The sequence below is a fragment of the Lutjanus erythropterus genome, chromosome 13 (genome assembly GCF_056507025.1).
Source record: "Lutjanus erythropterus isolate fLutEry1 chromosome 13, fLutEry1.hap2, whole genome shotgun sequence".
Lineage (NCBI taxonomy): Eukaryota > Metazoa > Chordata > Actinopteri > Lutjaniformes > Lutjanidae > Lutjanus > Lutjanus erythropterus.
This window is the reverse complement of record NC_139329.1, coordinates 17,369,741-17,385,811: the sequence shown is the minus strand read 5'-3', so window position 1 is coordinate 17,385,811 and position 16,071 is coordinate 17,369,741. Positions and strand designations below refer to the sequence as shown.

Sequence of the window (16,071 nt, the reverse complement as noted above, 5' to 3'; positions counted from 1 at the left end):
TTGTGCTTGAGCAGTGATGGCTTAGCTAAGTCTGCGAGACGGGAGTCAGCCTTGGCACTGCTCTGACCCATTTGCAGGATTGTTGGTTGCCATCATCTTGGTGTTTATGAAATGCATTAAAATAAAAAATGTCTGGGAATGGACAGTTGTTCTGATAAGCCTATCACTATCTCTAAACTAATTCTTTTAGTGGTTGATCAGCTCATGAATACTGGGAAGGATTCTTCACCACAGTTCTTGCTTTAAATCACCACAGCTTGATAGAAAATCACTCTCTCCGTTCAGGATTAATTAGTCCTAATCTTGGGGTGTTTCCAATGGAGATTTTATATGAAAGACCAATACATCTCTGTCAGGAACAATCTTTGTTAATTATATTAAAACTGGTGATTAGATTTTCCTCAGCTGTCTCTTTTATGACCAGTCTTGGTCATTACATGTAGTAATTCAATGTGACCACTAGAGGGAACACTTACTGTACTGAACAGTGCTGGCAGACGTCTGAGAGAATCCTCCACTGCTCTGGTTTTCAGTTCACTTCAAGTAAAGTCTCCCTCCAGCCTGGATGGACCACTGAAAACTAACAAAACTGTCACAAAAAGAACAAACACTTCTAAAAAGATACTCAAAACTACCACAAATGGACACAAAAGTATCACAGAGAGACAAAGCTATCACAAAGAGCCACCTCTTGTACCTCTTTGAATGTGGGTAATTTCATGTATAGTATGTACTCTATTTTTAGCTTTAATTTTATTATTATTCAGTTGGTTTTATATTCCACCTTATGTAATTTGTTCTACGTATTCTGTTGTGTTTATTTTGTTATCCTCTCATCAATTCTCTATCACATTAACTATGGCATTATAGCCTTGCTTTTATGCTATAATTTAATGTGAAGATGCATGTTTCCATATTTATCTTATTTCTTTACTATTATTTAGTGGGTTTTATTTTCCATTAATTATGGCATGTTCACTCCCTTTTTTATGTGAATTTCTTGTATGACCGGTGCTATACAGATGAAGATTATTATTGTTGTTGTTGTTTATTATCAAATTATATTTGCATATTAATAGATCACATATAACAAGTAGCTTTTAAGAATTTGGAAGTAGATTATTAAACTGGAGAAGCAACAAATTATCAGTCAGAGCAAAACATGTTATGTATATTCTGTTAAGTTGAAGTATTATATCTAAAAGGGGACCTTTAAGATTCTTCTAATGCTACTAAACTTTCCTGATAACTTGGTTTACATGATGCAAATACGTCAGTAGTAGATCTGTCAGATCCTCAAAGCTTCTGCTCCTCACTGAAGCAAAAACAAAGAACTCAGGGAAAGCTGATTTCTGTAGTTTTGGACCCAAACTGTGCAACTTAGTGTCTCTTAGAAAGCGACACAAAGTCAGTTTGATAGTTAACTGTTTAAACTGTCTGCTGTTAATTTAGAGTTTAGCACACATTTCATTCATGAAAGGTTACAGAGGACATTTATTGTCAGTACAAAGGTGTGAGACAGTCAAATGATATGTAATCTTTGTTGTGGGGCTGCAACTATCATTTAACATGATAATTATTTTACTGTTTTGTGTACCAAATCACATCTTACTGAAAAATGTCCAGCCAACAAGTTTAAAACCCAAAATACATTATAATTACAATAAAATAAAAGTGGAAATAGGAAATTTTCACATTGCAGAAGCTGGATCCAGTGAATATTTGGCACTTTGTCTTGAAAACTGACTTAAATAATCCATTACTTAAGAAAACAGTCGCTGTTAAGAAAGAAGAAAGAAAATGGATCAACTTATCATTTCAGGTGCGTAATCCGTGACGAACATTAAATGTTGCTCCATCGGTCAAAAACAAATAAAAACAACAGGACAGACAAGTGTTTATTGCATAAGTTGCCATGGTTTCACCACAGCAACTCTTTTATTAGCAAAATCATGGAGATTAGTCCACTAATGTGCCCGTCCAATGGAAACAGGGTTGGGGTCTAGGGGGGATATGTAACTTGAAACCATCACAGATCATGATCAATAACAGTGCACTTGTACTCCGCCACTGTCCGTCTGTCTATGCACTGAACACAGATCTACATATGGTCCTACTGTCTGCTACAAGGCCGCCATTGGCATCCTCTTCTCAAAGCTTCTCTTTGCTTCATGATTCAATCAGGAATGTTAGTTTGTAGCAGCGCACCAACAACGTGCGCTCAATAATTAGAGAGCTTCTTTTTTGGTCGTTTAGAAAAATAAAACTTTGAAAGAGGATGACAAGTAGAGGAATAAAGTCCCTTTGTTTTATATTGTGCACACATTCACACAGACAGACAGACACACACAATCACTCACACCTCAATCAAAACAGAAGCTCCCACTCGCAGCACACATGCAAACCACACATCGGAAAAAATTTACACGCAGCTCTCACAGTATGTCAGAGTCAGAGTGAATTGGTCTACAGAGTGACTTGGTCTTGCTTGGTTTGTCCAAGGAGGCAAAAATAATGAGACAATGAAATAATTTGAAAGAAAATAGATAATATGGACTCCGGGGTGGAATGGAGGGGGTAACATCTACATGAAGCTAACATCTAACTCAACAAAAAGAAAACACTGCAACTAAGGCATGCAAGGCACAAGCACCTACAAACAAAAGACAAAAAGTGTTCATTCATGGACAAAAAAATTATGTGAAGCCCCCCCCCTCCCCTTTATATAAAAATTTAAAATAATGATAATAAGGTAAAACAAGCACATTTTAAAAACTGTGAAAAATCCCCGGCCATAGACAGTTGTACAAATACTTTACACAAAATGTTTTTTCTACACACCGTCTTTAAAACTTTTAGAGATGAACATAAGTTAATAAGAGGTTAAAAGTGACATTCTCAGCAGGGGCCATGAAGTTCCCTCCAGTCAGAGTCCTCTTGAATAAAGTCACTTGGTAAGCCGGCCACCGCGCTGCCTGAACACAAAGAAGAAAACAAGGATGGCACGATTAGAGGAGAACAACCTGACAGACCACAACAGCTCGGCCTTGAAGCAGCAGACGTTACCTTTAGAAAAGGCCGCAGTCCTTCAGGTTGTTCTTGATGATGACATCAGTGACAGCATCGAACACAAACTGCACGTTCTTGGTGTCGGTGGCACAGGTGAAGTGGGTGTAGATCTCCTTCGTGTCCTTTCTCTTGTTCAGGTCCTCAAACTGGCACTGAATGTAAGCGGCTGCCTCCTCGTAGGTGTTGGAGCCTGAATTAATTAAATTAAATTTAAGAACTCAGTGTAAAACTAAAAAAAAAAAAACCTATGTACTGTCAAACAAAACATTAAAACTGCGCCCTCAGTACTCTGATATGGGAAGTTTATGTGCCATACAATAGAAAGTGGTTGAACATATACTCACAAGCCACATATTATTGACAGGTAGCTTTCTTACTTTTTGTTTGCTTGATTTATATACGTGAGGGGGGCAGAATATTAAAACCATTCAATATAAAGCAGTAAAACACCAGTACAGTGACAGCAATAAGGCCTTGTTCCGACTGCTAGCCCAAATCTGTTTTTCCACATATCCACATTGAGTATGGACAGCAAATAAACACATTAAATTAGATTTTTTTGCAAGTCGGATCCAAGCCACATTTAGAGGAAGTTTGAAATGCAATTTCAACAGATGGGTTTCTAATCTGGCCACTCAAACCAGATTTCAAAGTGTCAACAGCGTTAAATCCAGAGTGACAGAAGTGCATCAGAGCGTCTAACCAGGATCCATTCTTTTACTAGCAGAGCAGCACTGTGGACAACAGAGTCTGGCATGATGGAGGAGTTGTCCGCTGCAACTTGACAGCACAATCATTTGGAGGGCGAGATGATGGCTCTCCATTTTTATGTACATGTGTACGTAGTAACTGATGCTTACATGGTAACCACAGCAACCCATGCAGATAGGTTGGTAATGTCTGGACACAAATCCAATCTCATCACTTGCAAATAAAAGTGCCAACAGTGCATCTTCTGATTTGTGAAACAAATCTGATTAGCCCGCAGTCTGACTCACGCATACTAAACATAAAACAGAATTATGACATTATTATCACCGTTCTGTCAACAAAAACTGAAAATTTATGCTTTGTAGAAAATTATTGGCAGAAATGTTGTATTGCATTAGACTGTACAGGAGTGTAACAGTGCACGTGTGTTGACTGAATATAGTTTTTATCTAATTTGACTGCAGTATTTTTTTTTTTTTGCTAAATTAACTGCCTGGTTGACAGTGTCAGCTTTACTGACACTGACCTGCCCTCTTATACCTCCGTCAAGAGGGTTATGTTTTTGGTACTGTTGTTCAACAGGGGCAGATACACAACACTTTTGTTAGCATTGCGAGGTAGGGCATTCAGCCTTAAATGTCAAATATCTTATAATCCAGTAGATGGTAGTAAAGTTCAATAGTGACAAAACAACCACTTATTGTAATACAATTACTCCACGTCACAATTCACATTCACAGCTGGCAGTAATCCTCTGGGGTAGCCTACACATGTAGTTACTCAAACGCATACAGATGCAGTCGTTACGGAGCACTCAGGGACAATGCTTTCATGGGAGAACTGGTACAATTACATCTGTAAAATTGTAACAATGCTTTTTTTCCCCTCAAACTTAAGTGCAACTATAGAAACATAAACACACAGATATTATGCAAATAATTATACTCTAACTTATATCCAAATATGAGTTGTCTGCACTAGAGTAAACATTGATCGTGATGTTTGCACTAGCAGATCTGCATATCACAGAAGACTACTGGCCTTGTCAGGGGTCAGTGCTCTCTGAGTGCCCTTCTAGTTTTTCTCCGTTTCATCTGAAAACGGTGATACTTGTTACTGAGGAATAACCGAAGTGAAAGGTTGGACATGCTTTGCTTTTGCTTTATTAAACCTTTATTACACCTTTTTTTATACAAGTTTGTTCTATGTAGCTGAATCACATGGAAGGTCAGATGGTTGTGGGATCTCCACATCAAAGAAACATTGTTCTTGACAGCTTATAAAATAATAAACTTGGTTGACCCCAGATGGGGAGAGCTTGTTTATCTGTTAATCATACAAAACGTGTGTCTTGTCAGGTAATGTTATGTTGATATGGATACATCTGTGAAATATGAGTATCAATAACTATTGGTGAACAAGACAAGGACACATTGTTATACGCAGCCCACACAGTTTGAGAGCAGAGCGGAAAGAGAATAAAGGAAAAGTTTTGTGTAATCTGTGGAGGCTGCCACACCTTTGAGTGGCAACAAGGGGCTGACAGACCGTGTGCTTAACACACGGACAACTGAAGCGAGTGAGCGAGTGTCTTCTGGACCTCAGCTTAGAGTCTAAAAACCAAACATCATTTCAAAAATCATTTTAAAGCCTATATCTTTCAATTTTTATCTGTTTTTATCATTATTAAAATTATTTTGATGGCATTAGTTTGTAGAGATATGATTTTAGACTCTGCAATGCCGTTACTCAAAAAATCAAAATACACATGGCTGGATTTCATGGTTTATGTACAACACTAAAATGAAGGCACAGAATTTGCATGTTCGTGTATGCGTCTCCCACCTGCATATTCTGGGTAGCAGATTGTGAGCGGGCTCTTTTTGATCTTTTCCTCAAACAGGTCTTTCTTGTTGAGGAAGAGGATGATGGAGGTGTCTGTGAACCACTTGTTGTTGCAGATGGAGTCAAACAGCTTCATGCTCTCATGCATCCGATTCTGAAAGAGAAGAGAGACCCACGTTGGTAACCAACCAGAGAAGGAGAACATACAGAATTCAGGGTATGTGAAGGTGTTACCATCTCCTCATCCTCAGCCAGCACGAGGTCGTAATCACTCAGAGCCACACAGAAGATGATGGCGGTGACTCCCTCAAAACAATGGATCCACTTCTTCCTCTCTGATCTCTGTCCGCCCACATCAAACATTCTGCAGAAAGATGACAGATACACAGTGTTAAATAACATAACTAGCATACAAATGTTCACTCATCAAAATGTATCACCCTGTCAGTCATTGATAATAATTCTTAATCTATCTGTAGCCATGGTGCATTATTAGCAGGATCCTTGGACACAGGACTCAGACCCTTTCCGCTTCTGTTGTTTTCCTGTAGTACAGAGCACTGTGTGACAATACAACTCTGTAATCTATATTGATTCGAGACACTGGAACATTTGTTGTGTTTTAACTAATGCTAATAAAGCACTAGGTAAAACAATGCTAAGCCAAATAATCTGACTGAAGTGTTTTCTCCGGACCAATCAGTCACGACTGATGCATCCATTCTGCCAAGGTCATTTTCAGTCCACAAGGAAGCTGAAATAATGGTTGCTAGGAGCAGAAAAGTCGATTTGAGAGTTATTTTTGTACATGGAGCTGAGTCCATCTCATTCTTTCCTGTTGCCAATTTTCTGATGTTATTTTTCATGAATATAGCTAGTAGAGATGGGCGATATGGACACAATAAAATATCACAATATTTTTGACCAGATACCTCAATATTGATATTTATTGATATTGCAACAACATTGAAGGGATGCTATTGTTCTTTTGACAAAATAATAACACGATAAGGTTTTTGATATTATCAGTAATATGAATATAATGACTAAGTGGGTAAAGGCAAATATTAACTAAGTTAAAATAAGAAAATGACAGCACTTTACTGTAACACAGGGCATAAGTGTGTTTCCTGTTTTATAGACTATCACTATATAACAATCTTGAAAATCTGAAACGGTATCTAGGCTCATATCACAATAATGAGAGAATCAATAATCGTCATGTACTGTAAATACAGTTAAATGACTGGACAAATTGTGCTGGGTTGTACTCACTTGAAGTGCAGGTCCTTGAAAGTGAAGTGCGTTTCCACAATACCAGTAGTTTTGACTCTGGTCCTCAGCACATCCTGCTGGGTGGGCACATAAGCACCGTGGGATATCCTGTCCAAGTCGTTCAGGTAGCTTTAGGAAGAAAAAAATTCAACACATACTAAATAAAACAGAGGTTTGCACAGTAACAGTTGAGAATGGGGAATTCTGCCATGTAAAGTCCCACGCTAGTTCCTGTATGTGTGTCAGTGCAAACGACTCACTATGCTGCGGAGTCATTGAGCTGGTACTCTCGGGAGCGACTGAAGCAGGCCTGAACTCCTCCGTCTTTCCACAGCCGCTGGATGACCCCGGCTAACTCTCCTGTCATGAAGCCCTCTTCTGCTGAGCCCGCCAGCACAAACAGCTGCCGTGCATCATCCTGCCGAGACAAACCCCTCCAATTTTAGTCAGAATCCACAGCTTTTTAACATAAACAGAATAATTAGTTGATTAATTGATTAGTTGCTAAACATTAATTTAATTGCCAACTATTTTGATCATCTATTTGATGGTTTTGAGCCATTTTTTAAGAAGAAATGTTCAAATTCTCTGATTTGAGCTTCTCAAATGTTTATGTTTCTTTAATCCTTTACAACAGTAAACTGAAAGTCTTTGGGTTGTGGACATAAGACAATTGAGGATATCACCTTGGGCTCTGGGAAATACAGATCACCATTTTTTCAGTATTTTCTGATATTTTCTGCATGAAACAACTAATCAATGAATCAAGAAAATGTCTGGCAATTAATCAATAATGAAAATAATTGTTAGTTGCAGCCCTAAATATGGATATAGATCAGTTTTGCTTGAAAAATTTAATTTTTTGGCTGTAAGGATAGTTTACAAAACGTTCAGACTCTGCAGATGCCAGATGCATTAAATTTGTCAAAAAAACAAACAAACAAACAAAGACTTGGGAGCATTGTTTGGCACATTTGTTGCATGATGGCAAAATTACATTAGATTTGATCCAATAACATAATAATCCTCATTGACTGAATATGGATTTGCAGTCATTTCTCATGAAATCACAGTAAAAGCTTTCTGCCACTGACAAAGATGCCTGTTTGTAAATGATGTAAGCAATGAATTAAAATGACAAATTACTTTTCTGTTCCAGTTCTTTCAGCCATGACACTTTGCATAAAATTAGATTTCAAAAGCTACACGGTGTCTTAAGCAGGTCAATAGCCAAAAATTGATGTGTCAGAGCATAAAAATCAAGAAAGAAAAGCATTGGGTGTTAAATTGGTCACAATGACAGAGCCAGGCCAGTCATGCTGAGGCAATGACTAAGCCTCTTGTTATGCTAGGAAAAAAAACAGATTTGGAAAATGAAACAGGAGTCAGTTTAGAAAAGAGAAGAAATAAAATACTCAGCAGCCTGCACTGTATTTATTCGCAGCATGTGGTAATCGTATTCTACACTTCTACAAAAACACCAAACCAATGAGCCCAAATTCTGCAAATAATAATAAGTATTTATAATAATTTTATTTATAAATAGCAAGAAAAAGGAGATCTTGCTGATTAATACTATAAACTATAAAATCCCCTGTCAGCAGCAAAACATGTATCAACGTAGGACCCAGAGGCATTTCTCATGTCAGTAAGCCTCTGCTTTAATGACGCGTTATGAATGTGATACTCAACCCCTACCAGCTCTATCTGACCTGCTGCATAGGACGGGGTGAGAAGAAAATTGCCCAGTAGGGAAGGGTGACATATGACTGCACAGTTGTTGCCCTTATAGCACCGAGATATGAATTTGCACAGAAATATAACCTGTAATATCCCAAGAAAAGAGAGAAATGTAAGCTTTGTTTTCCACCACTGACCGCTCTGGCTGCATCAGCGAAGTCAATCTTGAGGCGTCCCATTGCTCTGATGATGGCGATAATGGACTGGATGGTGTTGCTGTAGACCACGGCCTTGTACTGCTTACACTCTTCCTCTGAGTATCCTGCTTCGTGGATGATCCTGGAACACAAAGACAAGACATTAGTCTATAAGTAGCTTTATAGTGGTAGTTCTATTAAATGGCAGTGTTGTTTTTTAAGACAAACCACAGTTACTGTATTTACGGTTATGGTACAAGTTTCAAAAAAGGGGGACATGAAAGACTAAATTTACACTCTGGGAAACTGGGAAATTATTTGCAACCACAATCTGAATTCAATGAATTCAAGTTGATTCAATTTTTATTTTATATAGCGCCAAATCATAACAGAAGTTATTTCAGGGAACTTTTCATATATAGCACATCTAGACTGTACCCTATGATATTCAATGAATTCACACATGTATGAAATAAATAAAAACTGTAATGTGAGCCATTTTCTGTAAGATATATCATTTGTTTGATTTTAAATGGCTGCTATTCAGGTAAGAGACCAATACTTTGATTGTTTTTAAGTAACATGGAATACTTGGGTCATAATTTAACAATGTGTTTCTAATTATTCCTAGTAAGCTTAAACATGGTTTTCAAAAATACTCCCTACTCACTACACAATGCACCACATAAACTCACTACCATTTTTGTGTCCACATTAGCGTTGTATATGGTAAACAAAAACAAAAACAAAAGCATATTGCAAACATTTTTAAGGATATTGCAATGGCAATATGGTTCACAATTCGTGGAAATGATCATTTCTGCATCATAATTTTCATTTCATCACTGAAAAGAGAAAAACATATTCTCTGACATCTGGAGAACAAGATTTGTAGGTATCTCTGTATACCTTTGTTGGTCTCTGCAGCACTACAGGACAACATTATAATACTGTTTTGTCACACATTTTTTCTCATAAAAAAATTGCAGCCTATACAATTTGGATTTATTGCACCTTGTCATATTGTGTGTCATGTATTGCTTTGGACAATATTTTGATTAACTGTGCAGCCCTAGTCCAAGCCAAATTGTAAAATTAATGAGAAATGCTTGTATAGTGTCCTCATGCTTCCCACAATGGAACTAAAAACTGTCTTTCAGCTAGAAATCCAACATTGCAAAGCTTCACTTCTAAAGTATTACAGAAAATTATGGTTATTCAACATAAAACTTGCCGGAGATGATGCAAGATGATGATGGTCATAATTAAGTGTCTGATATCTCAATTTCCTGCTCACTCTGGAGTAAAAACACCATGTCCATTATGTAGGCAACAGTGAACAAATGAATGATGTCACACATCATGAGTGTGTCAGGAGTGTGTCACCTGTTGATTACGAATAATCCCAGCTGTATCAGCTGTTCTGGTGCAAAGTATGTCATTTTCACTCTACTCCATCTGATGTTAGTCAAAGGGACTAAAACACTGCTGTTGTTCTGCAGATGATTCTTTAACTAACAATACTTGAAGTGTAACAGCCATGATTTGTGTATTGTTACATGTGATGTTGGACATTCACACTTACTTCATCTGTTTAACAATTGTACTTTTCCCAGACTCTCCAGCACCTGAAATAGAAAAAAATGGAAATTATAGATATACAATTACATAAATCACAGACAAGTTAATACAAGATTAACAACACCCCTCCAAACTGATCATGCATTAATTACTTACCAGTGTGGATTTAAACACAACACATGCATACACAGTTTTGTATTTTTATTTTCATGTTTTTCTGTTGAATGAACTATTTGCTGTGACATGAAGATTAGTACAACTATGACCCCTTCAAGTATTCCACAAAGATAAATCAGTTTTCCCACTCGCCTTTCAGATATGTAAATCACAGTAAAATTGTGTTTTCATTTTTGTCACAGGTTCTGTTTTATCGACCGTTCTTAGTTGGGACTACAGTTATTTCAAGCTTCATTGGTTGTATTTTCACAGAGGTTGCAATGGTTGTGTACTGCTGCACAATCTGTGAAAATTCTTTCACTTTTATCCCAAAACTAGGCAATCATAAAACAGCAATCAGTATACACTGTGCAGCCCTACATTACAAGCACAAAAATCACGCACATGCTGCTAAATTTGACATTTTAGCCTACATCTCCTATCAAAAACCAATAATTCAACCAAACACACACAAAATGCGTCAACTTTAACCTGCAGAGTGTCAGAGGGCTACACTGTCATCGAATGCAGTAAAGATGTGTCTAAAGCCAGGTTTAGCCAGGTCACAGTGCAATTGGATTAATCAACTGGATCCTCCAGGCAATCAGATTATATGCAGATTAAACGTCCCTGGGTTACAAACTCATGCTGCATCAGACTGGCTGGTTGGACTTAGAGCAGTCAGATGTGTCTCATATAGATTGTTGATTTGTGTTAGACCAACATACAACATTACATGATACAATATGACATCAACACAGCTTTAAAGGTAAAAGTTAAGATAGGATTTCCGCAGGTTTCAACGAGTTGAATTTAAGACTTTAAGACCTTTTTTAAGATGATTAGAGAGACCCATTTCATAATGGCAATAAAAAAGTAGGAAGGCCATGAGGAAAATCAGATTATACTGTGGTCTAGTGTTATATAGTAACACCTTTCATGGTAGCTCGCTGCATGAGCTGATTAACATTAGCAGCTAATAGAGCTAATAATAGAAATAATGGTAGAAAAATTTAGATTAAGCACAGTTTTGTTAAGTCTAGGTATGCCTACAAACTGGTATATTTATGGAACTGTGTTATGTTTGCTTTTTAACAAGTCAGTCTTAATTTAAGCGAGGTTTTATGTGATGCTACCTCCTGCTGAGCAAACGTTAGCTTAGTTCCCATTTTAACACACCAGGGACAGAAACGGTAATTTAGCTAAAAACACAACACTGAACCAACAACATGGCACTGAAGGTTCATCCAGTCGCTGTCCAGTACATGGACTTCCATTGCAGAAATTATATATTTTGACCATGGCTGCACAGTTTGCATTAGTGGTTATTGGTTCCACGGTGGTTTAGTTTTTGTTAGAATATTATCAATCCAAAATTTTCCCCAAAACATTTAAAAGCAAGACCACAGTTAATGTATCTTTATAAAAATAACTTAAACTTCATAATCCAGTCAATGACGCCCTTGTACTTAAGATGGTTAAGCTATTTTAAGGCCAAAAAATCTGTTTGTTGTATTTGAGACTTTTAGAAGACCTGCAGAAGCCATGTAAGACGTACTTGCCTATAAGAAATATAAGAAACATAATGGTTTAAATCTGTGATGTATTTGAACTAGCCAAGTAAGTGTTTGCTACATATTCCCTCATACAGTTCTCGAGCTTCCTCTGAGATACAGGAGTGTTTTCTGCTGTGCTCACAACATTTTAATTACCTTACCTCTGCAGGGACTCTCAGTTCCCCGGTGAGGAGAACTGTTCACCAATTCATTGTCCCATATGATAAACAGCAACGCACCACAGACACAGAGCCAATATGACTGCAAACATCATAACACATTTAAATTGAATTTCCAAACACACATTCACACCTCACTGAGCTGCTGAAATTAAAGGGCTTAATGGATGGCCATTATGGCAAAAAAAATGGAAAAGGTAAAATAGTAAAAATTTGTCACAAAGCCAGGGTGCTTGATAAGGCTATACTGGCTGGACCAGGAAACACACATTTACCTCGGGACATGAAACCCAGATATCTCCCCAGAAAATAATAAACACTGAGCCCACATCTCGTCTCTGCTGTTTTCTCTGTTACATTACATGAAAATGCCGGCACAATGATCAGTCTTTATGATTTGCATTTGTTGAGTGCACAAACAGTGTACATCTGAGGCAATCCTCCCACTCAAAACACGCGTCTCAAGAGCATGTCATTTGCAGATTACTGCATTAATGCAAACTCCCCCAGTAGGATGCCTGACAGAGCAGCAAACTGCAATAACCATGTAAAGTAAAGCTGCATATGTTACTGTCTTGCTCAGAAACAGTGTAGAAGACATCCAATGACACATATGAAATAATAATAAAAAAAAAAATACATCCATGTGTTCAAAGACATATGGTAATTCCCCCATCAGACAACAAATCCACAAACCAATATCTAACATCTCATGCAGGTGCTTGTGGGAATCGTGACAGGAAAAAACCCGGCCATGAAAATTCAAATCAGGTCTATCTCAAATGACGCACATACACACAAGAACCGACTGCTGCAGCCGAGCCATGTACAGTGTCTGTGGTGAAGTCACATGTTGGAAAAAAGACCTGTGATACCTGTGATGAAATAAAGACCTGCCTGAGCAGAGATTAACTAAAAAAGCTGAAAAATACTGGTGCATTTTTGAAACAGCATGTTTCAGCTGCACAGTCCAGGCAGAAATCCAGTTAGCATGCACTAGTCGTCTCTGTTGTGTATACACTCGCCACAGATGCTTATTGCAGTCAGGCAGTCTGCATAAGTTGCTATGCAACCTCTTCCCTGTCTTTTCCTGACTGAGACAGCCAGCGGTGGCCATTAGCTTCCAGTAATAGGAAGAACTGAGGGAAGGTGTGGCAGCTTTCATTGAAACGATGAAACAATTCCAGATAAAACATATAAGTAATACTGATACATTTGAATGATCAATTAGTGACATATATCAATGCAGTACTATAGTTCAGTAATAAGACTTTTTGAACACATTTGTAGGGCTGCAACTAATATTTTTTCCATTGTAGATTAATCTTTAAGCTTTAATTATGATTAGTTGTTTTGCAAATAAAATGTCAAAAAAGTGAAAAAATGTTAATCAGTGTTTCCCAAAACCCAAGATGACTTTCTCAAATGTCTTGTTTTGTCCACTACCCAATAATGTTTAGTTAGCTGTCACAAAGGAGTAAAGAAACCAGTTCTGGTTAGTCAGACTTGTAATCATAACACTCACTAGGCTACAGTTTGTATTCTTGAGTTCCTGATGTTTTGTGGGTTTGTCTGCTTTAGCTGTCTGTTTGTATGTTTGTTTGTTTGTGTGTTTTCATGGATGGTGGTTGTTCCTGCTCTTGATTACTATATGGACTGATATTAAAATTTTACACTACACATGTAATTTTAATCTCTTGAACAATCAATGCCCGTTGAGGAGCTGGTGTTAGAAGTTAGCCTTGGCTATAAACTCTTGTACATAGGGCTGCACAATTAATCACAATAAAATTGTAATATGGTCAAGTGCAATATCCAAATCGTAAAACCAGAACCAAATTGCAATTTTCTGAAAAAGGAAAAAAAAATCTTGAAAATAAACATGTTTGTCTGGTACAGACCTCAGTATATATCACATCATCATTATTTTAATAGGTTATCTTCAGGGAACATGAAAATTATAATGCAGAACTGATTATTTCCACTAATATCACACATCTCAATTTCAGTCAAAATAACCACAACATGACTTTTTTGTTTAACAAATCATGCAGCCCCATTTGTACAGTAAATTGGACACTGCTGATGCAACTGACAATGTTTTTTCTGTACTTGTCCCTTACTAATAACCCATACTAAAAATATTCATATTTAAGAAGCTGGACTCAGAGAAATTTTCTTTAAAAGAAAATACTCAAACTGATTACTTAGTAATGAATATAGCTGACAATTAGTTTAATAGTTGACAACAAATTAATTAAGCGTTGCAGCCTTAAATATTTGCCTGTTCCAGCTGATTGAAATGATCACCATGGTCAGCATATGCAAATAACCATATCAATGTTTTTCCCCTCAGTCGTCCTAGCAGCTAACCTCGTTTTGGTTAAAACAAGGCATGAAATTGCAATTACTCATACACAACATAACATTACATTATAAATAATAATAATTTAAAAAAGAGAAATGATCTTCTTTTTTAATGTGTGGAACTCCCCTTTTTCAAGCCTTCATTCCAGGTCTGGAGTTAACAGAAAGATTCAGACTCGTTAAACAGCATTACCTCACCACTCATTTATGTGATATTCACACAGACACGGACATTGATTTAAAATCTGTGCAGAAGCACTGGATGATTTCCTCCAGTTTGGCAGATTGGTACAAACTGCACAGGATCATCCGGCCTAAAGTACGTTAACTTAGCCTGTGTTTATATTTTGAGATCAATGGGCGAGAAACAGGAAGATAGCCAAGTTAGCTACTGTGATTTAAATTAGGATAATTAAATCAATGTGTAACAGTAACGAAAACAGTGCAGGCATTTCGGACGGGCAGACCTGTTGAAAGATTTCATGTCAGACATTGTTTGAGGTGAGGCTTTCGGATAGCTAATCCGAGCTAGCGTCGCTGCGCTAACCGAATGTTAGCTAAGCGGCTAATTGCTAAATTAGCTTAGAGACTTAGTGGCGCTGGGTGGTAGCAAAACGTAATCACGCAGCGAACTGATAACTACCTTAATTACTAACGTTAATTTAATTTCTTGTGGAGAAAATAAAGTAACTCTAGCACCTCTAACTTTTTAGGTAACTGCACCACTAGCACAGAGCCATTCATATAAAACGCCTCAAACTCCACCGCTTGTTTGTTTTAAAGTTAAACCGTCAAGTTGTTCAGCGCTAACGCAGCAGGATAAAACTTTTGATTTAGCCGATATTAAAACACATTTTAATATGAAACGGCTTGATAAGAGTTTGAAGCGGACAGTGTGCAGTAGAAAGGTCCCTTTCCAGCAAATAGACCGAGTCCCCGTTCCCCTGTCCATCCATCTTTCTCTCACCGAGCAACAGCAGCTTGACCTCCCGGGCAGCCTTTTCTCCGTCGTCCCGCAGATTCCTGTCGATCATCTTGCTCCGCTCCTGCGCCGCCTTGTCGTCCGTGCTCAGAGTACATCCCATCTTCTTCTAAGCTGACCTCCGAATAAATAAAAAAATGTAGACTAAAACACAACTTTAACTAGGCGTGCAACGACATGCAAAGGCTATCGAGCTAGCATCCAGTGAGGAGGAGGAGGAGAAGGAGGAGGAGGCAGTCTGTCTCTCCAACACTTGAGATTCAAACACGCCCTAACCTCGCACTCAAGCTCCCGAGCACACGGCCTCAAATATTTGAGTTTGATCACCACAAACAGCGGCTATAATGAGGACTAGCCCTCCTGCGTGTGTTCAACTAGTCAAATGAGTGGAGCACAGCCAGTATCATTCACAGAGAGAAGAAGGGAGTGGACACACAGCAGAGCAGCATCTGCGGCGGAGGACTCTCAAATTG

General features: G+C 37.9%; 1 protein-coding gene across 1 annotated transcript; it reads right to left on the bottom strand.

The window, feature by feature from the left end:
- Positions 1–1,897: 1,897 nt before the first annotated feature.
- On the bottom strand, positions 1,898–16,071 carry LOC146316387 (guanine nucleotide-binding protein G(i) subunit alpha-1). Its single transcript, XM_084734275.1, has 9 exons — positions 15,584–16,071; positions 10,363–10,405; positions 8,778–8,919; positions 7,161–7,318; positions 6,901–7,029; positions 5,860–5,989; positions 5,626–5,779; positions 3,067–3,259; positions 1,898–2,975 (listed from the first exon to the last, which is right to left on the bottom strand). The coding sequence occupies exons 1-8, from the start codon at positions 15,699–15,701 to the stop codon at positions 3,069–3,071; spliced, it is 1,065 nt and encodes a 354-aa protein (XP_084590401.1). The 5' UTR covers positions 15,702–16,071; the 3' UTR covers positions 1,898–2,975; positions 3,067–3,068.